At 36.3% G+C, this 27,754-nt stretch overlaps 1 protein-coding gene and 1 long non-coding RNA gene across 5 annotated transcripts in view; one reads left to right on the top strand and one right to left on the bottom strand.

Moving 5' to 3' along the window:
* LOC135206267 (FUN14 domain-containing protein 1-like) overlaps positions 1–8,488 on the top strand; it is a 116,653-nt gene extending 108,165 nt beyond the window's left edge. For all 3 annotated transcript variants that reach the window (XM_064237684.1, XM_064237685.1, XM_064237686.1), the window contains one exon: positions 6,339–8,488. In XM_064237684.1, coding sequence (XP_064093754.1) covers positions 6,339–6,590 — 252 coding nt within the window. In that variant the 3' untranslated portion in view covers positions 6,591–8,488. The remainder of the gene's footprint in view (positions 1–6,338) is intronic.
* Positions 8,489–9,438: 950 nt separating this feature from the next.
* LOC135206269 (uncharacterized) overlaps positions 9,439–27,754 on the bottom strand; it is a 23,143-nt gene continuing 4,827 nt past the window's right edge. The window contains exons 2-3 of one of the 2 annotated variants that reach the window (XR_010312719.1): positions 14,809–15,088; positions 9,439–13,910 (exon numbers count right to left, since the gene is read on the bottom strand). This is a non-coding gene — a long non-coding RNA (uncharacterized LOC135206269). The remainder of the gene's footprint in view (positions 13,911–14,808; positions 15,089–27,754) is intronic. The other variant, XR_010312718.1, reaches the window with a different exon arrangement.

Here is a 27,754-nt window from a genome sequence, read left to right as displayed (position 1 = left end):
ATTTAAAAAAAAAACCTTTCCTTCCCTCCACTCGCGGATTCTCCGCCACAAATCTCCGAAATGCGTATGTCGTATTCTCGGAATATTTGCTCCGTTTCATATTAGGCATTTCATAGAGTTTTATATATGAAAATGTGCACAATTTCATGTACAATAGCACAAAAAATATTTGAAGGTTGTAGCTTTTCTAATTTCCAAAATAATTGCATATGAAAAAAAATATATAAAAAAATTCGACATTCGGCCAGCTTTAACTCGTCAGATATGGTCAAAAACTGCAATTGTAAGCTAATACTCTTACAGTATAGTAATATTCAATCATTTGTCTTCATTTTGAAAGAAATTGGAAGAGTCTAGGCCAATATTTAGATTTATGGTGAATTTTTGAAAAAAATATTTGTTTACGTCCGCGCGTTACGAATTCATGCATTATTTTGTGATAATATTTTCTCTGTGTTGCTTTTATCGTTTTACAATGTATTATATACCAAAATGATTGCAATTTAGTGTACATTACAACGAAAAAAAATTAACTTGTTACCTTTAACCGTTTTGCGCATAGAGTGATTTTAATACAATTATATATGAAATTTTGTTTTCGTGCTATCATATATCGCATTATTTATATATGATAATGATATAATTTTTTCATTTCTGATGGTTGCATACTAAACTTCAGGCAATGACAAAAAAAGGAGCCAAAAATGAACTCTTAATCTTGAAAACTAAGCGTGCTGTGATTTTTTGAAAAAAATATTTTTTCCGCTTCTGCGCTCACTCCGAGACCGCCTCGGCACACGGAAGACGATTTTTAATATACCCCTTCAGCATTTAAGGGTTAATTACAGCTCATTAGTAAACACATTTATAGCAAGATTATTATTTCCACATGAAAGATCAAACATTTCTACACAATTTAGGTATAAAAAACTCCCCAAACCTAATTATTATATTTTTTATGATTATTTCCCAAAAAATATCTTATGATTTTTCTTAAAAATCTCACGTTCGTCACATCGTTTTTATTGTCTAAGCCTTGTAAAGATGTTCTGATTCTTTAGGAAATAACTCAATCATTTTGCAACATAATAACCAGAAGCGTATATCATATATAGTTCAAACTTACCGAATTTAATCAAAAAGCTTTTCCATGTGCGTTGGGAAAAGTCGTGTACCTTACACCCTTATATTTTTGCCCTGTGCGCAAGAGCGATAATGTGTGAATTTTGTCATAGAATCCATGAAGATGGGTTGGTAAATTCACCTGAGTAAGGTTGTACGATTAAGAATAGTTCTTGAGTTAACACATGAAATGTAGGAGAAAGTTGATTAAAGGGTGATATGTAACACTTTAGAGTGGGACAGTAGTTTGCAGCTCAATGTAGCAATGACCTGTTAAATGTGGGAGAGAGTAAAAGGGGTATCTTGTGAACATGTACTAGTATTCTGTTATTTTTCTTCAAGATTTTAGTATGAAGTTGAAAAATATTGCATTTGCCAGCCATATGAGTCTTCAAGATAAATTTTAGGGAAAAAAAGGAAAAATATTGCATGTGCCAGCCATATAAGTGAAGTATTTTGAATTACTTGTTAAGTTTGACTAGGTAATAATGATAAAGGTGATAATACTGATGTATTGTCGCAAAATCTGATACAGCATGCTGAAAGTGTTTATTACATATTATGTAGTAATCACTAAGCCAAAACACTTGACCCTCAAAAGTTTTGTTCCCAAAAAACCAGTAGGTGCAAACATATACTTAGAGTTTTCACACTACTATAGGCTGCTTTGTACAGAGTTTGTGAGAAAGAAGCATAAAGAAGCCAAAGTATGGCCAACTTACATCAGAAAGAATATACCAAAGCATAAGTGCAGAGAGTATGATACATCAGATTTAAAATTTAGAAAACTTTTGTGCTTAAGCTAGTCAAGGAAGGAAATGGAAGACCGGATATTTTTTTTCAGTCTGGGATAGATGAGGTGCCTGTACAAAATATTCAAGTAACTGGTAATTTTAACAATAAGATTCAAGGATACATAAAAATGTTCTATTTAGCATAAAAAGTTTTAGTTGAATTTGCCCGTGAAATTAATTGACTAAAATGTTTTATTGTGTTCTTGTTCAAATTTAGAAAACTTTAGAAATTGCCAATCTTTTGAAATTGCATTATTTTTTCACAATACATTGCTTACCTTTCATTCCATCTCCCCACATAATACATTACTCTCGTGTCATCATCCAGAGTGCTGAAATTCCTAATCTAAGCTTAGTTTTCTGTGTATTATGTGTGCTCACTTTATTTCACTCCCTTTACTCAATATTTATAACCTTGTCCCTGATTTTCCCTACTGTCAAATGTCAAATGGGAAATAGAAATATGAGAGGATGCTCCACTGAAAGATGAATACAGTATTGCCTTATTTTTTGTATAAAATTGTCTAATTTTGAGTTGCAATTTCCCCAAAAATTTTAATTGGATTCTAATAAGCTGTCAAAGAAATGCTTTTGCATGTTAATTACTTGAAATCATCTTTACAGTCAAATAGTGGTTTTGTTTTCCAATTCATACTGCAAAATTCACCTCTGCATACTACTACACAGTTAAGCTTGTTAAATCTCATGAATAACCTTGTGTTTGGTTTTGTTTCTTATGTTTTTTCTTATAAATTCCCTTAGTTTGATTTTCGTAGCTGTTCCGTAAGGATCCAAGGTTAATTCTTTTTAGTTGTAGGTTGAGTAAAAAATCCATATTTTCAGGCGGTGCGTTTTGCCCGCGAGAACGTATTGTTGGCCACAAGCTTTGGCGGAGGAGTTCTGTTGGGTATAGCATCTTCCTAAGTTAATTGTAAGTCACTATTATTTTGATCTATGCTTCATTACATAAAATACTAAAGACATTTCTCAAGTATTATATGTTATTTTAGATTTCTAGTTATGAAAAAATTAATAATGATGCCTCTTTGGCTCATTGTTCAGATAGCTCTAATACTAACCTAAGTTGATATTTTCCAAAGAGTATAATTTATATTCTCTAGGCCTTTTATATTTTATACAATGATGTTTCTCAGTTTATTGCATGATAAAAGTATAATTAAAGACTAATGCAAAAGTATGATAAAAAACTAATGCAGTATTCACCTTTTATTTTGTCTCACACATTGAAACATTTATTACATTAAAACAGCTGTAGTTGCCACAGATGGGAAGGTTTTAATATTTTCTATCCCTCTTTTGTTTTTCTTATGTCCCGGCTGTCCTTTGAGAATTGTATATCCCAAGCATGTAGTATTCCTACTAACCCAGTAAACTTAAAAACCCTGAGGGTCAAATAGCCATATTTAAAAAAAATTATAAGGACTTTTATTATATTTGTAGTAATTTAAAAAAAATTTGTCATTCATAAACAGGTGCAAACCTAAAGAGCAATGGTAGTTTTTAATAGGTTGGAGTAAATTATATCTACAAAGTTAGGGCAAGAGACAAAAAATAAAAAATAGATTTCCTTGGACATAATACTAGAGGCCATCTTGCTAGTGAACTGAAATAGCAAAACTAAACAAGAAGCATTTTTTTTTATTGTTGAAAAATCAGGTTTGTAAGTATCATAGAAAATTGTTTATACAAGCCCCATATATATTTGTGTATGATGTGACTTTTGAATGCAATTGTTGCACAGATTTAATTGGATTCCATCATATGCAAAGTACAAAATCCCATGTTAAGTGTGTGTGTGTTGGGGGATAGCTTGCAAAAGCCAAGACTATATTACTTAACAAAACAGTAGACTATGATTCACAAATGAAAATAATTATAGGCAGTCCCCAGTTATCGGCAAGGGTTCCGTACACAGCTGATACGCGAAAACCACCATTAACCAAAACTTGGTGATTTACGGCACTTATGGTGCCAATAACCAGAACTTAGCATGTTATGGCACCATAATTGCCGATTTTATGGCTGTAGACAAGCGCCATAAAACTGGGTTGCCATTAACAGAGTCCACCAATAACTGGGGACTACCTGTATGGGCTTTTAGAATTTAGCTGTCCTGAACATATTTGTGCTTTGAAGTAAAAAGCATTATAATTAGTAAGAATTAAAATAAAATTTTAAAAATAGGCATTTAATCAGGTATACAAACTGCATTCATTTAACGGAAGCTACCAACTGAAATTAGCAAACATTGCTAACTAGTGAATATTGGAAATACTAGTACGTACAGTAGTGTTTTATCACACAGGTTTATATGTGTAATGGGTTTATTAGATTTTTTGTGTACGTAATTTGATATATTTGCAAAACCATTTTTCAGACATTTTTGTTTTAGACAGACAGTTGTATATATGAAATAAAGAAGCCATCCTAGTTGGTGGTTGTCAGTACAATCCAACCTCTTAAAACCAGCACCCTTGGGACCAAGCTACTGCCAGACCATAGAAAATTCTGGATGACAGAAATCACCCATAAAAAAACCCTTTGTAAACAAGAAATTTTAAACAAGTCACAAGGTTGTAAGACAAATTTAATGTATGAACATTTGCATTTAATCTATTGAATTTTGCTTCTAGGTGTATTTATTAATTAAAAGCTAACTTGGATATAATATGCATTAACATTGGTATCTACCAAAACTGAGACATGCATAGAAAAGTCTAGCTTAGTGTAATGTACTGTAAATACATCTCACATTATAAACAACGTATGTAGATGATGAAATTATGTTTTTGGACAAAATTTTAATGATCACATGATACATGAGTACATATGTGAATTATGGTTTGTTTGTATGCTGTATATTTTTGAGTTTCACAGAATATGTTTGTTACAAATAAAATATGCTTTTGTATTTATGGAGAAAGCCTCAGTTCCAAAGTCTGAAAAAACCAAAAACTGAAACGATGTGTCACTGCTCAAGAACTAACAGTGGCTGATTGTTAATGGGAGTTTCTGGGAATACGGAGTGCCGGATTTAAAAGGTTGGATTCTATGTGCCCCAAATGAATATTAAAAGGGGCGAAAAAAAAATTATAAACAACTTAATATAGAATCATGGATTTCATTACTGACATGCCAACTGCTTGCTTTTACATGTTACCTGCTAAAGCTAGCTAACACTTCAAGCTAAATATTCACAACTGCATTTTTAATCATATATGCTGTGTTTATGATTTTTAAGTGGGAGTTTTGATTGATATTTATTTTTGGCAATACTGTACTTGTGCGTATCCATAGGTATATGCAATTATGTGAATGTTTTTAAGGATGGGGTAGGGGAAGTCAGCTGCCAAAAGGTAACTGTAATGAAATAAACAAAAATTCCTTTTAGATAGAGTTAACCAGATGTAGCTAATAGTACTCCTCTTGTATTTTAAATTAAGTCTAATCTAACATATGGCCCAAGTTTGGTAAGCTTATCCTTAACTGCTGAAATTGGAGCTTGCATGATACACAGGATATGTGATGAATTCATCATTGGAGGAAAATTTGAGGGACTTTGCCAAGTAATACATGGATACTGTAAGGATTTGCATGATTTCTGGTTATTTCAGAATGAGAAATTCATCTCTTAGTGTGTTTGAACAAAGAGAATACAGGGTAGTTTTTGCATGAAGCTTTGAGGATAGAGGGTAAATTTTTTTTTGTCGAAAATTTGTCTTATATTTACTGAAATTTGACAATATAGACATAGCGTTTGCAAAAGCAGGAATGATAGGGACTTATTGAATAAAAAATGAGTACCATTCACAATCTAATTGTAGTTTTGTAAGGAATTTATTGAAATCCTTAATGTTATTGAAGATTTCAGGACCTATAGTAAGTGTAAAAATTAACAATTTGAGTTCTAAAAAATTGTAAATCTGAACCATGTTCACTAAAGATATATTGCAGAAGGTTGACCAAGCACTGAAGAACTTGGAAAGAATTAGTATGAATTTGAAACTGAAACACTTGAAGCAGGTAGAGTAAAGAATAGTGTATCTCGGTTTAAATTGTGAAATAAGAACAAAACTTGCCATTAGGAATAGATTTAGTAGTAAGGTTTATAAATATAAGTACTTTGCCAAACTGTTTTACATTATATCGTCTTTTGTACCTGTACTGTAATTTGTTATGGAAAGTAAGTTTTTTAAGTATTTCATCAAATGTATAACATTGCATCCACCATAGTGCTTTGTAATTGGCTTAGGGAAATTTTTAGGTATTAAATAGGATTGGAACTATTTAATTATCATTGTATATGTACCATTATGTAAAAAAATAAGCTTTCTAGCAATCTTAACTTGAGAACATCTTGTGGAAGATATTTAGAATAAACAAGCATATTGTCCTTTCCAGCATGTGCTGCAGGATGCTGCCCGACAGTTGGATAAGAAGTTGGATAAACTTGCTGATAAGCTTGATAAGAAAGTGCATACTGCAGACAGTTGGGTCAACAAACAAATGAAACAGGCAAGAAAAGTGTACAGGAAGCATATCTTAGGTGATGATAGCAAGATAACGGTAGATGAATTGTACTTGCTTAACATGTACATAATTGCCTTTTCAGCAGGAACAATGCTAGGTGTTGGTACTGCCAAAATAATTTGAAGCAGACTATTTACTGAGTTGTAACTACTTAAGCTGTTATTGGCAAGTTTCTGCTGACATACTGTATATATCAAGATGTATTCCTTTTTTTTGTATTTTTTTTTATTTTTGGTTCTCAGAAAATTCTTGTGCCTTCACCTTGCTTTATTATTCTCATGAGTGAAGATTTTGTGTTATGTGAAAATAGAAAAGGCAGTTTAAAAAATATTGGAATATGATTGCTTTATTGCAAGTAAACAGTGATATCTCTGAGTACTGCATTCAGTTGATGCCTATCCGGATAGTCTTCAAGCAAAAGATTGTAATTTTCATGGTTAATTGATACTTAATGATAGTTTTGATGAGCTTAAAGGCAAAAGCCTATAATTTTAATGAATAACTAGCATCTAAGTATTTTATTTTTTCTGTCTTTATGATATATACTGTACGTACTATATACTTCATATAGGTAGTAAAGATAAGTAAAGATCTGTCAAAGTACTGCTGGTAAGATTTAATATTTTATATTAACACACAGCAGTTAATTGTTTTGAATTCAATAATTTTTTTGTTTTAATGAAATAGTGATGAAACTGTGAAAAAAGGTTTTCTGTACATTAGTACTAATTTGAAAAAAAACTTGGTTTAAAAGGGCTGATTTTATCAGGAAATATCATGATTGCACAGTTTTAAAAGCAGGTATGGGCCCATGTGTGAGCCGTACACCAGCATGGTGTTAAAACTTTCCTATTTTGTACTGTTGAATAGATTCATAGTTTCTGGAATTTATTTCAAATTTAATTTCATAGTCTGTTCATAACTTTGGTTATAAGCTCCTTATTTATTTATGTTTTTACTCTTGAATTGCTAATTTTTAAAAATTTTAAAGTTCTTAAACTAGTTGTGTACTTATATAATCTCTTATGGAAGGTTTGCTAAGGCAAGGCATCTTATATTTAAAAAGAGAAGGGATGTGCTTCATGTGTGCTCAAAGTTTGCTTTTATTGTAGTGTATGATGATTAGGTTTTTTTTTATTAGTTACACTGTACATGATAGCTCATCTCTTAACATGTCAATAAAGGTCTTCAGTACATCACTTCTCAGTTCTCTTATCATCATCTAGTCCAAATTTACCAAAATATACCTTTATGTTTTACTTAGAAATATTTGATTCAAGCTTAATGTATGTAGATTTTCCAGTTAATGCAATATCTTTTGATGCATTATGGATCATAATGCCAATCATACTAATGCAGTTTTTTTTATTAAATATGTATCAAGACAGTGCTTATCATATTTAACACTTGCAAGACACAAAGGAAGAAATCACTGTAGCCTTTGTATATATAATTTTAAGAAGTATGCCTCGTTGCAATCTTACTGGGAAGCTGTGATTTAAACAAATAACAGACCATACCCTGAAAGCCCTTAGCTTTTACAGAACATAAAGGTTTAATGTAGCTCCACCAAAGGTGCATTTTTTTGTCAAGCAAAATAGCTGAAAAGGGACCTTGTTTTGACCTATGAGGAGTTTAATGTAGGATCTCATTACAGTTAGCACAGACGTGTGAATAATTTTAAGTACCCTTTTTAAATATCCTGTAATATTTTTCTTTTCAGTTAGGATGAAGTTAAGGTATTTACAGTTTCAATATTTAGTCATAATATGTACTATGGCTCCTTCTCTGAATAGAACCAATTTATAGCTTTTTGAATAAGTGTATCTCTGATCTAATATGAAATGTATAAAGATATTACTTGGGATATACATATAGTTTTATTTAGTTCAGTGTTTCCCTTGTGTTAGAATATGCAATGTTTCACATGTAAGATGTCAGGATGGTCGAGTGATCTGTATTATAGTATTTGCATTAAATGGCATTTTTTAGGAAGATTTAAAAAGTAAATATCAAGTAAGTATTGCTTTTAATTTTCCTTTTTTGTACTAAATCTATCACTAATAGAATACTAAAAACCTTTTAGCAATGTACTAAGGAAGCAGGTCACTGGTACCAGCTACAAGATACCTTGATACAGACCAAAACAGAAATTGGTTCTGGTACCAATGTTCTTCATAGAGGGCCATGGTTTGAGTGTGTGGAGAGAACACTCAATCATAGTAGTAGTAGGATGGAGGCCAACAAGACGAATAAATTCATGCAGAAAGGGTAATGACTGATTTTGATAAGATGGGAATTCAGGCAGAAGACAAGTGAGTAGACTCGGCTGAATATATAACAACAATCTTACGTGAGGTTAGGTTCCAGACCTCATAGTGCAAGTTGGATTTTTGGATAAGTTTAGCGCAGTCTCTAAAAATGCTAATAAACGCTTATTTCTAAGAGTTAGAACACTAAACATGTCCCTAATTATGCTCCCCAAGTATTAAGGTAACTTTTAAATGAAATAAAATTTCTGTAATTTCATTTAAAGGCTTAATACATTACCCTTAAAAATAAGTAATTGGTAAAAATATAGGAAGTGTGTGAAGAATACATGTACTATTTCTCTCTTCTTTCCCCTTCCAGCCGATCTATTTTTAGAAGTCTTCTCAACTTTATTCTGTCTTTCTATCTTTGTTCTGAAATTCCTTTCCTTGAACAAATAGTGCTTTTAATTTGGACTTATACAACTCTTAGTTATTTCTGTTTTAGACCTGAGCATTTACAGTTCTAGACAATGAATGTAAAATTAAGAGGAGGAAGAGAAGAGTTATCCTTACTTAAGAGAGTGAAATTATTTATGTATTTCAAACATCCACTGGCCTGATAACGGCAACACACCCCTACCTATCACATTAAATTGACATATTTGACAGCTCTGGCTTGGAGCATCTCTTAGAGTTAAAAGCAAAGGATGAAGGAAAGATATTTTCATACAAAATTTTTAATTACAGTTATATTATTTTTATTAATTCATATTATTTGAAAATATAAATAAACACATGTACCATAAAAATTCCTTCATCCTAGATCTTCATAAGAGTGAAATTAATTATGAATTACAAGAATCCTGTGACTTCCTAATCCAACACTCCCCCACCTATCACATTAAACATATATTTGACACCCCTGGTTTCCAGCAAGTTAAACGAAGATGAAGGAAGGATATTTTTTAATGTACTGTCACATACACACAAATGTTGTAATTACAGTTATGTCATTATTATTATTATTTAATCTTATTAATATTTGAAAATATCCACATACATGTACTATAAAAATCCTCTCATCTCAGAAAAAGAGAATTATTATTATTATTATTTAATGTTATTAAATTTACACACAACCTATAAATTACATACAAAATTAAACACTTTAGCAGGGTTTCTCAAGGATTCTGAAATGTTTGCATCTGTGAAAAACGGGTGTATGACAATTTAGTTTCAATGAAAAGTTTGCGCTATTATGAAATGGCACAACTTCAATCACGTAAGACAGGTATTATACTGTTCCCCAAGACCGGATAAACTTTAAGGTCATCCAATGTAACAAAAGAAAGAAAAAACACTGGAAAGAAGATGATTTGTAAATGTTCAAGGTATAAGAAAAAACACCAAAATATTTTCTGTACCTTCCACTGGAAGTTGAAAGTGAAAATTCCCAACCCTGTGCAAGGCTTCTTTTTCATGACTCGTAAAAATATGCTCACATAATATCAGAAAATATGAAATAAAATTAGCAACAATTCCTGAGTATATTTAGGGTAAAATATTTGCAAGATGTTCTAGGACGGGGAAATGTATTATCTTGTGGGGAAGCGCAGGGATAGACCTCTTTTATACAAGGTACAACAGAAAACTGGAAGTATATTGTTCACTGGTGCCGGACACATATGCAGTGGCAGAGGATGCCCTGCAACATCCATAGGACAATCTGGACATATACGCTTTTTCTTCTCTCTGTCTGATCAGTCTTGTCCTGAACAAGGTGATGAAGTCCAAGAATCTCGGGGTGACTGGTCGCTCCTTTGTGGCCTTGGCCGGAATAGTTCCCGGCCCTGCTATCTCTGCTGGTAGAAGTTCCCAGAGCTACCTCCCTGGCATAATTTAATATGTCAACCCCATGTAGAGAGGTACCAGTGTTGCCATAGCGCGGAGAAACGACCAAAAGTGCGGAGAAGATTCGAGGGGGAGTCATTGAATGCAGAGCTGAGGTCTGCACTCCTCACGTATGCGGCGCTGTAGGTCCGCATATATATATGCTTTTAAAGCTTTTTCCCATTAATAAAAAATGATTAAAATTAAATAATTTTTTAAAATACTAATATTTTTGAGAAATTAACCATTTTCACTAGCTTCGAGTGTTCACGCGCCAATATCAGTTAAGAACCGATTTTGACAACAGCAGATGACGTAACCCAAACGTGATGTCTTACAATGCATTCATTCTTTAGGTCTAGCAATCTTCAATTTGCCTTTGTAATTATATATATAGGTTAGTAAAATTTGTAAAATTTGTGAATTAATCTTAGGGTGAAGACTGACTTACATTATTGTAAACTATACTTATGTTTTGTGAGTTTTTATTTATTTATTTATTTATTTTAGAAAACATCTGCAAATATGTATTAGGCAATTGCATTAGTTGAAGTGATTAAACTGATTATAACCGAATAAGTTTGGATATCAGTTTGCTAGGAAGTGGTGTATTATACTCTTGGATTTTCTTTATATTAATGTAGCTTATTGATGAAAAGAGAACCAATTATGATGTGCTCTTTTCGAATTTTTTGAAACTCATAGCCCTGAATAGGGCATTCGTTTGGCTTAGGATTGCCACATGTATACCATAAATCATGCATACTATGCTGCCCATTCTCTTGGGGAAATATCTCTTTTCAAAATATCCGCATCATAAAAGATGGCATATAGACCTACATGTTTCATATCGTTTTTGTCAGTTTACAATGCTTATGACATTGATTTTAAGCCTAACATACAGCATATTACCTAAAGTGACAAATGTGGCTTAAAAAAGAAAAAGAATAAACTATTTATGAATATCGAAGGATTTATGGAGCTTGTCAACTTACTCTGTGGGGAACGCAAAGAAATGAACGAAAAACAACCGTTTTTAATAATGAAATACATTTCAGTGCAGTTTATTTCGTAACTTCCACTTTTTGCTGAAAACTATATGAATAAATTTACTTCCCCGTGTTCACTTTGTAGCGTAATTTATGCATCAAATCATATATAACAATCATAACTATGAAACAGATATATCGAATGTAATAAATCAGCTTCAAGACTGAACACTGTCCGCGTATCTCGTTCGATTCTAAATTTTACTATCATTAAAGTTACGTAATGCTTCAAAAGATATGAAGCAAATGAATTATCGTTAAGGGGAAAATCTAACTCTAAAAAGGTTTAATTAGTAAACCGGTATTTCTACAGAAGCAGTATGCACGGACTGCAAGGAACGTTACCGCGGATACGACATCCACTAGGGATTGGGGCGTCCAATGTATTTCGCCGTGCTTAGTACTGGCCCCTGGGGGGTTAATTACAGTCTTCCAAATAAATATTACTTAAAATTCCTGTTCAGTAGGTGAAACTGCATAGAAAAACCGCAACTGCCATAGTCTAGGCCGCCGCGGATAAGTATCCTAGATCTACCTATATAATATAACCAGGGTGACTATTTCGTCTAGTTAGTGTAGCAAAATATCTGTAACATTGCTTGGCAATTAACACTACACCTCCCGTGCGGAGCTAGTTCCGCGGTGATGTGCGGACTTCGTGGCAACCCTGAGAGGTACCACCAGTCAGTGCAGTCCTATCTTTTCACAGGTGGAGACATTCAAGTATCTCCTGCAAGTGAGAGACTTTTCTCAAAAAGCAGTCTCAGATGTCAGGATATATTAGTAAGTCATTGATGTGTGTGTCCCAGGAAAGGTAGTGTGTCTACTGTGATTGGTGTCATAGACAGGGTATTTCTCCACTCGGATCTTCTATTCAACAAATAGCTGATTTTTTTAGTATTCCTGGGAGCAGAAAAACGTGTGTGTGTCAGCCATAAAGGGTTATAGCTTTAGTGCTAAGGATGAAAGACTAATATTTCTGCTTCTTGGGAAATATCTTTGTTGACTAAGAGCTTTGAGCAGTCCTTTTTCCCCTAGATAACTCAAATTTCCCAGCTGAGATTTAACTGTTATTGTCTAGCCTTATGAGGGCTCCCTATGAACTGTTGCAACAGGCTACAGATAGAAACTTGATCTTTAAAGCAGTTTTCTTGCAGGCCTTAGTATCAACAAAAAGGGTAGGAGAGCTACATGGTCTGTCATATGACTTAAAACACAACAGGTTGGAATTTTTTTTCTCATTCCCGAGTTCAGTGCTAATACACAGAATCCAGAAATTATTAATGACAGATTTGGGAGACTTTGTGGAATGACCATGACAAAATGATGTTATGTCCCGTCAGAACACTGTGTGCTTATTTAAAAGAACTCTAAGACTTCTTTTTTTTTTTTTAGCACAGGCCAGGTCATGAAGTATCCAAGAATACAGTTTCATTTTGGTTAAGAGAAACAATCCAGAATGCCTGTTCAGCAGAAACAAGAGAGTCAGATAATGTCGTTTGGGCAAGGATGTTGCCTATAGGTCCTTGGACACTTCTTCCTTGGGTCCGGTGGTGGCTGCTTAAGTTGTGTAGCTCATCCAGTGCCCCTGGCTGGTCAGTTTGTATCTAGTTTAAGATTGAGGGTATAAAAGTAAAATCAATAAGATAATTTTTTTTTTTTTTTTTTTTTTTAACCAACAGGCAGTAAGGAGAGAGTACCATCATAAGCTAGAACAGACAGGATACAGGTGAGTGAAGTGGGTAGTGGCCATGATGTTAGAATGAATATTAATGTAAGATATTGCAATACACCACCTGTATTAGCCCTAGTCACTGACCAGCTCGAACTATATCCCTACATACTTACCCATCTATTGGGTAAATTTTAACTGCCAGCGCTGCCAATGCTGCAGGTAAACACCGTTTACTGAGTTACCTGCACTACCCTTGGCAACACTGCTGCCAGGACCAGGCGATAGAGCACTCGCCTTTCAATTGCTCTTTGTTTGCTTGCCGGTCAGGGCGTATCTTGCTGCAAGTGAACTGTTTTGGTTTTGTTGCCCAATACCCATAGCCTTGATTAATCTGCTTTTGTTGACGACCTGGATTACCCTTTGGATTTTTCTACAGTTGAAGACTGTTGGAATCCGATCTGAAAATGGACACGCCCCAAAAAGAAACTCCTTCGCCCATCCCTCTGAAGCCCGCGTCGGTGGCAACGTTGAAGCAGTCTGGCAATGGCGACGTAGGAGCCCATCAGTCCTGCAACTCCTGCAAGAAAAGGATGAGTACCCTCAGACATGACAGACATTTGTTATGCATTAGTTGTAGGAAGGTGCAATGTAATCTTAAACAAAGATGCGACGAGTGTAGAGATCGTCATACCAGATGGATGTGTACCTTAAGCATAGGAAGGCATTAGCATCCAAGAATAAGCGTAGGCAGATAATAGAACCCAAGAAGTTAGAAGACAAAAATATTGAGAATGTTTTATTTAGAAAGTTGGAGGATAGGTTGTCGTCGAGCATTATGGAGGGATGATCTGTTTGTTTCATTTGACAACATGTCCGAGGGTTGAGAGAGAGAGGGCGTAATTGGTGGATGGATGGTTAACTATTGTATCGGCTGTTGGTGAGTTCTGGGTTGTCTGCTGGTGTGGTTGCCGTGTCAGTCAGAGAGGCAGTCTGAAATCAGAGCTTGTGATGGACATTATAGTTGGCAGCAGTCTTGTAAGAATTTCTTGATGGTCTGTTGTATTGTGAGTTATTGATTTGTTGTTTGCATTGTTGTTGATGTTGCATGCTTGAGTTGTGTTGTTGTGCCTGTGTTGCTGAAATTGTTGTGCTTGTGTGTTGGAGGGTTGTTGTGCTTGTGAGTTCTGTTCTGTTGTAGATGAGTTGTTGGAGTTGTGAGTTGTTGAGCATTGTTGTGGTTCCTTGATATTGTAGGTGGTTGTATTGGCTTGTCATGTTATTGTTTATTGATGTTGTTAGTGATTGTTTGCGCAGTGGTCTTTTGTTGGGTTTGTTGTTGAATTGTTGTATGGTTGTGGTTGTATGTTGTTGAATTGTTGTATGGGGTTGTTAGTGTGTTGTGTTACAACAGCCGTATCTGGCGGACAGCGCAGAAGAAAGAAGCAGGTAAGAGAACATATACTCGAATACACTACCTTCAAAAGGGCACAACATAAAATTGGTGCCAGCAATTGTGGAATATCCTTCATGTGGTCCGTTTTCATTGATGCATTTCTGAAGGCGTTCTTTGAAGTTGCCCCCACTCTCTCCAGCATTGCTCTGTTAATTTGGGCAACTTCTACACGAATAGCTTCTTTCAAATCCTCCAGTGTATGGGGCATATGCTCATACACACATGCCTTGAGGTATCCCCGCAAGAAATAATCACAAATGGACAATTCAGGGGACCAAGAGGGCCAAGGAGTGTCAGCAAACCTGGAAATGAGGCCCCCTCTTTTAACTTTGTAAAGTTCTAATTAGTGGAAATAGTTGAAGTTTCATCCAAAATGGACCAGTATTAAGAGAGATATGACAAGTTTCATAATTGAGCAGCTGCCATATTTGATGACGTCATAACTGGAAAACCTACCAGATGGCAGGTGTCCACCCAAGTCAAATATACTTACTAAGACACCTACTAAGCATTTTTGAAGTAAAATTCTCCATACTCAAATTTTCCTACAGAACCATGCCCAGCACCTGGACTAGTAGTGCATTCCATGATGGAAAGCGTTCGGCTTAGAAACATTGAGTGCAAAAAAGATACACTCGAGCATCTGCATTTTAACCTTGGATAGATGCGACGGGTTGTGCACAACCCGAGGAGTGTTTAAAAAAAATCATGCTTTTTTTCCCATAAATCATGGTCTATCTCGAATCTGAGTATGATCGAAAGACAAAGTTATTAAGTAGTGATTTCCTGTCTATCACTGTTGATACTGGTAATGTTTTGTATTGTTGGAAACTGTGGGTGGATGGTGTGTGTACCATATGCATGCCATTAGTTGTGGCTGAGATACCTTATAGGGCCGTTTGTCCAATTTCCTTCGAATGCCAATTTCTCAGTTTGCATTTTTTTCCAGTTCTCATCAACAATGGCCAGCAGGCAGTATTCTCTGGGCATGGATGTCATCAACTTACTTCTAATTGAATTATAAAGTGATGTTGATGATAATTTGAGGTTGCTGACACCTCTATGGCAAAAATCTTGAGTGTGTGAGAAAGGGTTGGAGGCAAAGCAGACGACTTTGAAATGACTACAAGACGAGAGGGCAAGATGGGGGGAGGGGGGAGTAGGGGGTCCATGCCTTTTCTGGTGACAGATTACATCAGCTTATGTCAATAAACCATCGACACACTCCAGAGAGCGAGAGAGAGAGAGAATAACATTTCTGAGCTTTATCTTATGACAAAGCTTCCTAACTGCAATAATGGCTATTATTATTACTAAAAAAAAAAGAACAATAGATTCACCATAGCAAATTCAATTTATAGTTTTGTTAGTGCAGGTCAGATAGTTCAGGTGGCAGATTTGGCAGTCGAAGTTGGTGTGGATTGTGGCCATTTTGTTAACATACCCAAAAGGTGAGTTGGCATATCTCTATATATTCTTGTTTTCTATAAAATTTGTGATATGTTGGTATATTTTCATGCATAAATATATTTTATAATAGTTACAATGATTTCTATAAAAAATTTTCATGGTAAACCTAAGAGGTAAAAAAAATTACTGTTAGATTTTGCCCCTGATATAATAGTAAATTACATCTTACTGCAGATCTTTTTACATAATTCTGTGCTAGGATAATATGAGTTTTTTCCATAAAATAATTAGCCACTTCCTATTTCATTTAGGTACCAAAAAAAAAATTCGTGAAATTTTGACAATTTTTGGGGGCCAAAAAAACTTACCATTTTTTCTCTTTTCAGATTTTGACTTCTATGGGTCCGACACCTTTTCTGACAGTCACATATTGTAAATAGTAGTTTTAGGAAGGATTCCCTCAATTTTTGTGTGTATATAGCTTATTTTGTATTTTTTGTAAATATTTTTGTAAATTATTTTTTGTATATACTTATTTTTTTAATATACTTGTAATAAATATTTAATTTGTAGATGGGTATGATTTATCTTTTCAGTAGTTTTTATCAATGCTTAAATTGATTTTAAGAAAATAAAATGTAGAGCATTCCAGTAAAAATAAAGTTTTCACAAATTTTTCTGGGCTCTCGGGTGGAGCTCAACCCGCACGCACCTTTAATGGGGTACCGGTACGCGAAACTTATCCAGGGTTAAATAATTATGGCCAATGGGGAAGTAGTCACTGGTATATGAATCATCCAGGACATTCCAATCAAGTTTTTCACCAAAGTTGGTTGAACACCGCGAGATATCTACAGGCAGTCACAGGTTATCGGCAGATTCGATTATTGGCAATCCGGTTTTAAGGGGCTTGTCTAGCGCCATAAAATCGGCAATTTGTGGCGCCATAACAGGACAAGTTCCGGTTATTGGCGGCATAAGGGTTCTTATGGCACACCATAAGGCTGCTTATGGTGCCAATAACTGGTTATCAGCGCCATCATAGTGCCATAAATCACAGTTTCGGCTAATGGCGGTTTTCGCTTATCGGCACACCCCTGGTAATGGAACCCCTGCCGATAACCAGGGACTGCCTGACCTGAAGAAAAGGGTATTGGAGAAGTATGTTGGCATATCACTTTCATTTAGGCAGCATAGGTCATGTTCCATTACGTATTTCTCTTTGTTCCCAGCGTGTCAGCGAGGTGGTGGTTGTCCCAAAGGGGCCTATGAGCATTAAAGTCTCCTACTGTAAGTAGGGGTTTGTGTAGATTATTAATAAATTTTGGAAGATCACTGAAACTTTAATTAAAATTTGGTTGGTTGTACAAGTTACAAATACACTGAACATATTTTTTATTTGACATATGTATATAATTTGATACTTGTTATCTGATATTATTGTAATTGTATGTTTAATTTCCACTGTCAGTTGGTAAATAACACAATTTTGTACTGTTGAATATTTGTGGGGTTAGATCCTATGTGTTGTAGGCATATACATATTGGGTTGTGGTCTCATAGGATTCTTTGTGATTCAAACAGACACAATCGGCTTATGAGGCTATTTATATTCCATTGCATAATTTTATATTCCATTACTAGGAGGAATTGGTGTTAAACTCTGTAAACTGATTGCCGATTTACTTTGTCTCGAAGTTTATATGAGTTTGAATTGATTTGTGGTTTTTTAATTGCTGTACTATTTGAATATTATTAGATTGTAGTCGCTTGTTTTTCATAATTAAATATTAATGAGTTTATTTATATTTTATAATTTCCTTTTTGTATTTTCAGGATCCAAAACAATTTTTGTAATTTAATAAAATTGTCTATACAATTTCTTATTGTGCCCTCTGTCTTAACGGGTGGGTAGTTGGTTATAAGTACTTATGAAGCACTCGTTACAACTACAAGTTGAAGCATGTTTGGTGTTGTTATTGACTCAATTTCTTTGATCTAAGCATTTGATCTTTTAGCTTTAGAAATTTCTGATTTTGTACTTCTATTGGTCCTTTTTGATAGTGTGAGGGCTAGAAAAAGATAACTAACCTCTGGAGCTTTATTGGTCCAAACAGAGTTCAGGACAATACTGGATACAAGTGATCCTTACCAGCGGGAAGCTGCAACTGACTCTCCAAGAATATGGCTGGCCCATACATACCCTCACAAGATGGATAAATATATATAGGGCAATAGATATTTTTCTATCTTCAAAATACAATAGTACAAGCACCCTGTTCTTTTGTGGGAGCTGTCCTAGCGAAGATATGAATACAACAAAATACAAAAAAAGAGAAAATAACATAATAATTAATACAATCCTCCCAGCATTACTGAAATACGACAGATTACAGAATTCAACATAATTAAATCTTATAATCCCCATGCCACACAGGTGGCCTCCTGCATCTCTGTTGTCGAGGTTCCGGGATAGATTCTGGTTCCCGGGAATCCCGATCCGCAGGTACTGATGACGCTGGTGCCAATGAGGCACGAAGGTGGCGCCTGTTGCCTACTGACACCCGACCACTTCCATCCAACCGTACACGGTACTAACAGTACCCGGTTCCAATGACTTCTATGACTTCTAGGTTTCAGAGTCCCTGAGTTTCTTTCTGTTTTCATTCTTTTCGGCCATTTTCAATTCTCTAGACCTAAGAGATTTATTCCAATACTTATTTACTCGGTAATACTGGCAGGCGATGGGCATCTACCAGTAGCTAACTGAGCTGGTGACACTTTTTCTCCATGCAATGGCGTATTGTGATACTGCAAGAGGGCTCTGACAACCTGATCCATATCCAGACTACCTCCCGGCCTAAGTGGTCACTGATGGTGAGTTTTGCTACTTTGACACCTGCCTCTGCACGCCCATTTGATCAGGATGGCATGCCCCATCTAATTACTTAGGAAATTTCTCTTCTCCTCACTCAACAAATTGGTTCCACCATTGGTAGCCAGCTCCTCTGGGGCACCCCATCTGATAAAAGACCCTCTGAATTTATGAGATGTCCTGACATGGCAATATTAGGCAGATGTGCCACCTCTACCCAACCAGTCAATCTATCAGCAAAAGCCAAGTACAGTACGTGCGTCCATGGACCTGGAAGAGGTCCGCCACAACCTATTGAAAGGGGTACTCTGGTGGGGGCGTCATGATTAAACGTTCTTGCTGTTGCGATGAGGTGTGCATCTCACTTTGCCCTTTGATGCTCCAAGTCACCTGTTATGCCCGGCCAATACACCGACTAATGGGCCCTTCTTAACATAGAGTCGAGACCTTGATGCCCGCTGTGCATGTTAGCTGCTACCTGCTGCCTTAAACTTTCTGGGATGACTGAACGTACACATCCTTGGTCATAGGTGTATGTTATCAGTTCGCCTGATACCGCAAACTGTTCTCGCTCACCAAAGAAAGGTTTTAAACACTCAAGCTCTTGACTCTTACTCTGAGGCCAATCCCCATCATAAAGTCTCATCAGTAGTAACTGGTACACTGGGTCATCTCGAGCGGCACTGAGGACAGTTTCTTGATCCATTACGACAACGTCCTCCACCTCAAGCATTGCCACCAAGGACGTTACCATAGCAACTGTGAGTCATCGCCGGGTTCCAAATCTTCATTCTCTGGCTTGGCATGGAGGGAGGGGTAGCGGGAGAGTGTGTCGGCCACACAGTTTCTTTTTCCAGGCAAATATTTAATGCTGAAATAATACTGCAATGTCTTTTCCTTTAACCTAAATAATCTGGAATTAGAAATATCATTTAACTCCCTGTTACCAAACAGTTTCACTATGTCAAATTTGGACAACCTGACAAGAAAAGCCTGGCTTTTTTCAGACACCATACTACCACTAGGGCCTCTCCCTCGACCGCAGCATACCCTGCTTCTGTAGGGGTGAGAGGCCTGCTGCCACATAACCCCAAACGCCATCCCCCTTGGCAACAGAAAGGGGTGTCCACCGTATCACAGTTGCAATATAATATTGTTGCATTACCATAAATCCGATACCCTCTCTACATCAGTCTGTCACTGCAGCCGTCAGCCTTGATTTGTCATAGTACATCAAGCCTTCTTTGGCTAAATGACATAAAGTACTCTTTGCCTTCTCAAATTCTCGTTGCAGTTAATCATCCCAATAAACTTTTTTCTTTGATGGCTTCTTAAGCAGATCCCTAAACGGAGCCATCACAGGGGCTGTGGCCATCAATGGGGCCAGCTGATTCACTAATTTATGCCATGCATGAATGTCAGTTATTGATGGCTCCGACGGCATGGGGAAATCCTTGACAGCCGATAGCCTATCAGCTGTTGGTTGGTAGGCATCCCAACCCAACTGATAACCCACAAATTCTACTTCATGTTTACAAAACTTGAATTTACACGGATTTAGTGTGATCCCATGTTTCTCACACACCTCCAAAAAATCAAACACATGCCAATACACTTGTTCAACACTCATGTCATATTAGTAGGGTATCATCAATGCACTTTTACTTTCTGGCAACGTTTGCTATGACATCATCGAAACATTTCGTGTATGCGTCCAGAGCCGCACAATGGCCCATGGGGGTACGTATGTACTGATATCGTCCCCATGGTGTAATAAAGGTAGTCAACCTCCTACTCTCCTCATCCAGTTCCACTTGATGAAAACCAAAATATGCATCAGCCACTGTTTTAAAAGTGTGAGGCAGGACGTTTGAGACCATATCAAAGAGGGCAGCTGTGTGGTGGGTTTCTCGTAAGTATACAGCATTTAGCGGTGGAAAATCCACTGTCCGTCTAGGCTGGCCATTTTTTTTAGCCAGTTACTAACATCCTAGGACACCATTTGGTGGCCTCACCAGCGGGTACTTTGCAAATGATACCTTGGATTACGTCTCTCTCTAACTGTTCCTTCACCTTATTCTCCCAATGCTTGGGAACAGGCAACGGTGTATGAAATGCCACAGGCTTAGCATTTGGCACATCATACGGTGTTGGGGACCTTCCATCACCGGGAGGGGCCACTGGCTCGTATTAAATGTGGTGGCCGAAAAACGTTGCAAGAGCCATTCCTGCAATTGGTTGACATTCATCTCGACCAAAGGGAAAGGTGGGTTCATCTTGTTTGTAGGTGGGGCCAAGACCGTTGGGATACTGCCTGACTAGGCCAATGAGGCTGATGGACTATCCGTCGGGGGACCCACTGATGCGACATTGCCAAAGGTACAAGCAATTTCACTGTTCTCACAGACACTAGACACCTTAGCATACGGGAAATCTCTTGGCATTAAAACATAACTCTTTACATGAATCTAAAGATAAGAAAACACAAGATGATGATTTAGCAAAATAAACCATCTGCTCACACTTCACAGAACCTATTTTAATGCAACACAAGGTCCCTTCCCATACTGGTACTGCCTTCCCCACAATGTCCACCAACTTCACCTTCAGTTTTTGCAACTGACCCTCGCTCAACCCCAATAAACTAAGATGCTGAGTGCCAGCCACACACACTTCTGCCCCAGTATCGGCCACTGCCATTGCCTGACACCATTTCCCATTGCTAGGGATGCAAATATCTATCCTCACCTTAGGCAGGTTACTAGAACCAGTACATGACACTCTTAACAGTTGCCAAAGAATTTTTATCCCCCTGAATTTTCTTCTTTCCTTTCAGGCAACGCCTGGACAATTACCCTTTACCACCACAATTAATGCACTCAACATCCCTTGCCGGACAGGCTTGGCATCCCTGCCCATGATACCTGTTGCAACTACTACACTTAGACCTATCCTTTGATGGGCCCCTCCACTGCTTACCTATGCCTGCAGCCCCGACCTCTGCCGCAGGTGGCTCCTCTTCATCAGACAGTTCAACTGCCGCCGCAAAAACATTGGGTTTACCCCCCAATGAGTCACGAGCTGCTGCCTCGAATGCTAAGCATTTCATTTTCAAATCCTCCAAAGACATACTCATTTGCTGACTGATACAACTCTCTTTTCAGCATAGGGTTATGTAGGCCAACCATTGTCTTCCTAACAAGGATATATTCTGCTAAGTCACTAGAACACAACGGGCACTTAAATCTGCAATCAACTGCCTGTTGAAGACACTTATTAAAGTAAACTTTAATGGATTCCTCTGTTGACTGATGGCTACTAAAGAACGTGTCCCATAGCACACCCTGGTTAGACGACGACGTCACCAGCTCCTGTATTGTATCCAGCATCGCCGAGGGCATCATCGCAAATATTTCATCTGATGACACCTTTCCTTCCAAAGAAAACTGCAATTCAGCATCGCACCAGAGACGAAGGTGCATGACGGCTTCCATTCCCACCCATTTGTTCAGGTGAAGCCAACACTCTACTGACCTCCTCCAACTTCGGAATGCAGACAGGGACATGTCTAACTTGGACTGCGGAGGTAAAGAAGTATTCCCTTGAAGTGCTGATAACTGACGTGTCAATGCCTCAATCGCTGCTTGTTGAGACTGCAATGCACGTGAGATCCTGCCGGCTCCTTCTGCCGGGGCAGCCGGCAAGTTTGCAGACCTTGCGGGCATGGCCCTTCGCACATGCCAACTCATCTTGATTAAGTCCTTGGTTCTTGATTGTCACTGCACCATGTGAGGGCTAGAGAAAGAGAGCTAACCTCTGAAGCTTTACTGGTCCAAACAGAGTTCAGGATAATACTGGATACAAGTGATCCTTACAAACAGGAAGCTGCAACTGACTCTCATTGCTGTGCCGTGCAAGGTATACCCTCACATACAGTACTCCCAAGAACACGGCTAGCCCATGCAGATTGTGACAAGGAATGTTGATTTGAGGGGTTATTTGGTTTATTTTTATCAGTGTAATATTTGGGTCTTGTGGATGGTTGGTGTGAGTTGGTTATATTTTGGTTAAGTTTAATGGTATGATTTTCATTAGTATTATAATTATAATATAAGGGAATGCTATCATCAGTATTGTCTGCTGGGAATTGTAAAGAGTGATTAAATGATTCTTTACTATCCAAATGATGATTGTATGATTGGGAATGAGGGTAACTGTGTAGTATTTCCATTTGTGATGAGATTAGTACAAAGCCTTTTTTTTAAATGTTCTCTTGGCGTAGTTGTTTCTTTCAATTGACAGCAATTTTCAATATTCAATTTTTTTCCCTTACCTGGGGTTCATTCCAGTATATTCTCTTCTTGTCAGTTCAGTTATTAATATTACAGTGGTACCTTGTTTGTCGAACGATTCTTATGATTAAATTTTCGTTTTTCGAACAAAATTTTCGAGAAAATTTTGTATCGTTTGTCAAACAAATGCTCGTACTTCGAACTGACTGATTATTTAGTTTATACTTGTATTCGACGGCCTACTGGGTCTTACAAGTTAAACTGTATTAATTTTTTTTTTCATTTACAATATATAGTTAATGATAACAATATTCGACAAAATAAATACTGTAATAGTAAAAAGCATTTAATATAAAATTTAGCTTTCAATATAACATTTAGCATAAAAGATGCATAAAATCATACGTAACTGCGGTGGTCACGACCAGCTGACTTGAGACTGAACGGGGGAATGTTGATATGTTGAGGAGAGGAGAAGAGAGAGTTAAAATATTACTGTATGTAAAAGCAATAACAATTCACATAAAAAGGGAATTTCCCAATAAATTTAACAAAACAGTAAATGAAAGAACAAAGCTTTTCAAAATAGAATTTAGCACAAATGATTAACAAAATTATTCGTCATTGCAGTGATACACTGCTAACCTGAGGTAGAGTAAGGGAGCATTTATATTTTTGAGGAATAATGAATAAATGATTTTAAGTTATCGTGGTCTTGGTATAGTTGAGAAGAAAAGAGACAGTAAAATCTTTACTATAATATGTATGTAAAAGCAGTACCAATTCACATAAAAATAAAATTTTATTTTACAATAAATTTAACATAATGAAAAAATATGAAAACAATCAAGTGCAATACAGAAAAAAGTCTTAATTGAGCCAGTGTTCGGTGCGGCGAGTGAGACAGTTTAGTCGATAAATGTTAACAAAACAGTAAATGAAAGAACAAAGCTTTTCACATTAAAATTTAGCACAAATGATTAACAAAATCATTAGTCATTGCGGTGATGATACACAGCTAACTTGAGGTAGAGGGAAGGAGCGTTTATATTTTTTAGGAATAATGAATGAATGATTTCAAGTTATCGTCGTGGTATTGTTGAGGAGAGAAGAGACAGTAAAATCTTTACTATAATATGTACGTAAAAGCAGTACCAATTCACATAAAAAAATGATATTTCACAATAAATTTAACATAATGATAAAACATAAAAACAAATGCAGTACGGTAAAAAAAAAAAAAAAAAAAACCTTGCTCGAGTCAGTGCTCGGTGCACTGAGAGAGAGAGAGAGAGAGAGGAGAGAGAGAGAGATGAACGGCTTGGCTTCCCACTGACTTATCAGCTGATCTGGGATGATTATTCGCCCATTTCTTTCACTTACACTCGATCTGCCTAAAACACTTATTTTTTTACGGTAAAATCTAGTGATAATTGCTTTTTACGATTTTTTTAACTTCTGTAAAAGTAACTCAGCTCTGTAATAAACAAACTGGCGCCACTTTTAGCTTCTGCATGGCTTGCTTGTGAAAAATTATTTTATCTCTTTTTTTTCGCATTCTTGACTTATAACTTATTTGTTTGCAAAATCCTCATGTTTGTTTTAAAGTCTGCCGTTTGCCAGCAGTAAGGTGATGTATTGTGACATAATTACTCCTTTCGTGCACTTAAGATCCAAGTGTAAACACGCTGATTACTCTCTCTCTCTCTCTCTCAGACATAATCGGACACACACACACTATCGATTCCCTTGAATGTCTTTGTACCTAATATGTGAATAAAATTTATTTTGTTATCAACCTTGGCATACTGCAACCCATTCGGTTTGCTCAAAGGGTTCCCGTCTCTCCTCCCTCCATCCCCCAGCCGGCCAGCGCCATTTTTACCAAACAGTTCGTAAATCGTACACAGAAAAAATAAAATTTAGAGAATTTTACTTCATATAACGTACTGTTTCATTACTTTACACTCTTAATTTAACTTTTGAACACATTAATAATAGAAAAAATGTGAAAAGGGGGACTTTTTGGGATGGGTGGAACGAATTATCCTGATTCCCTTTATTTCATATGGGGATATGTTTCATATTTCGAACAAGTCATACTTCGAGCAGCCATCTGGAACGGATTAAATTCAAAGTACGAGGTACAACTGTATTAGTATTTGATTCCTCTTCTATTGGAAATTATTTTCCATGGATATCTGAATCTTCAATGTTAGTACATATAGTGGTATTGGTAGATTTTGGATTTTAGTATTATTGGCATGAGAATTAGTTTGTATGTTTATATTAACTTGTTTGTAATTATTATGCTGATTGATGGTTTGATTTTTAGTTACATGAGAGAGTGGCTTTTGGATGGATTATTGACTCCTCTTACTTTTAGCTCAAGTCTAGCTTCCTTGACTGTCATTTCTGTTCTATTTATTAACAACTAAAGGTCTGTGTTATACTGGTAAAAGGAGCCCTCTTTAGATTTAGCGTAATGGGCTAGTCCACAATTGATACTTTTTGGGTGGATACAGTTCCAATTAGTGGTATGGTTATCTGATGCGAAGACTGCACATATTGCCTTATTATGCCATCTTTTGTATGTGTGTCCATACCTTGAGCACTGTGTATATTGTAGTGGTTTAGGAATAGATGGACGAACTTCTTAATTTTGACCAAGAATTTTTATTTCAAATGGGAGGTCTTGGCATGTGAATTTATTTTGGCAATGTTGATATTTCTATTCTTGTCTTTCCTACCTGAAATTGAGTATATTTCTAGACCGTGAATATTGTTATATCTCAATTTTAAAGAGTCTAGTAATAGTTTATGTGAAGAAAGATCTTGTTTGCTGATGGGTAGAATGACTGTACCTTGTACATAATTTAGTGTTTCGTGACTTGTAATCATTATTTTTATATTACCAATTTCCGTTATATTTAAAAAGGCAGTTGACTGCTTTTTGTTAGTTACTTGGATTAAACATTCCCTGTTTTTTATGTGTCTACATTCCCATGTCCCGTGTTGGATATATGTAATTTGTTTTCTAGTATAGCTGTTGGAATTTTGTTTTATCAGTTTTGAGGTCTAAAAATCTTAACCAGTTATCTGGTCCAGAAAGGTCACCAAAATACACCAATGCAGGATTCAGTCTGTAATTTTTTATTCTTTTCTTTTAGAACTGTTATATTTTTCTGTATTGGTGGGAGGATTACTTGTCTCTAATTCAGAATTATTGTTTATTATATATGGTTCTATAATTGTGACACTGGAATCTACCAATGGTTTTGTTTGTTTCTTTTTGAATTTCTGTGCATCCTCTAATGGGCGTTCTGGATTTGATATTTCACTTGGAACAGGATGTTCCTTTGTAGCATTTTCATTTTTCCATCATGGGGCCAAGGGGCATTTCAATCATTAGGTCAACTTTCCATAAAGCTTAAGGAGATAAAAATTCTGTAAATCTTGAAAAGATATCATTTGCGTTATATGAAGTTCAATCTTCCCGTCTTTTTAAACTACAATATACGTACGCTAACTTTTCCTCTTAAATTTCATGCTTGTGTAATGTGGCTCTTTACATAAAATTGTATCAATAAGAAAAACTGGGTTAGGTTCCCTGGTTCCATGGAAAAGGTCACTAAAAGCATACAGTTCACACGTAACAAAAAAACCTATCAACAACATTACCCTAAAACAAATAAATATACAATTATCCATTAGAAATAATTAAAGTAGAGGTGTCACCTAACACTAAAAAAAATTACCACTACAGATCTAGTTTTGTAAATTTTGGAAATTCATTCAACAAACCACCTACAGTTAAAGGGTGGCAAAGGTTATCTTTAGACTGAAAAGTAATATCTTGTCAAAAACACATCCATAAATCTTTGAATCTTGGATCAGCAAACAGTACAGACATATTCTTTAGCCCTGAAAGGGCCAGTCCATAAATGGTACTTGGGAATATAAAGGAGCTACTTCTGTAAAGGATGTCTCTTCTAATACAGAATCCTATTAACATTCTTTCATCCTCCTGATGCTGATATACAGTAAGGTGAAAGTCTCAAAGAAGAAAGGTGGAAGTATCACATAAAAATGGGGTACGTGCCTCCAAGAAATACGACAACAGGCCATTCAAGGAGGGAGAACCCTGTAGACTAAGCGACACCAAACAGCCGCCATCTTGGTTGATTCAGCATGTGAAACAAAGGAATTAAAAGGCGTAGCCTCCTCTCTCTCGTGAGGAGTATTAGAACATGAGAGAGGGGGCTACATTAAACATAACATCATCCTGTACAACTTCCGATACTTCCAACAACGAATCAATGGAAGAAAAGAAGGCGACAGGGGTCCTCTTGCAGAAGGGAAAGCGCTCGCTGCAGAGTAAGAAACCGAAT

The sequence above is a fragment of the Macrobrachium nipponense genome, chromosome 29, assembly GCF_015104395.2.
Source record: "Macrobrachium nipponense isolate FS-2020 chromosome 29, ASM1510439v2, whole genome shotgun sequence".
Lineage (NCBI taxonomy): Eukaryota > Metazoa > Arthropoda > Malacostraca > Decapoda > Palaemonidae > Macrobrachium > Macrobrachium nipponense.
Note: the sequence above shows the minus strand (reverse complement) of the source record. Positions and strands in the feature narration are given on the sequence as shown.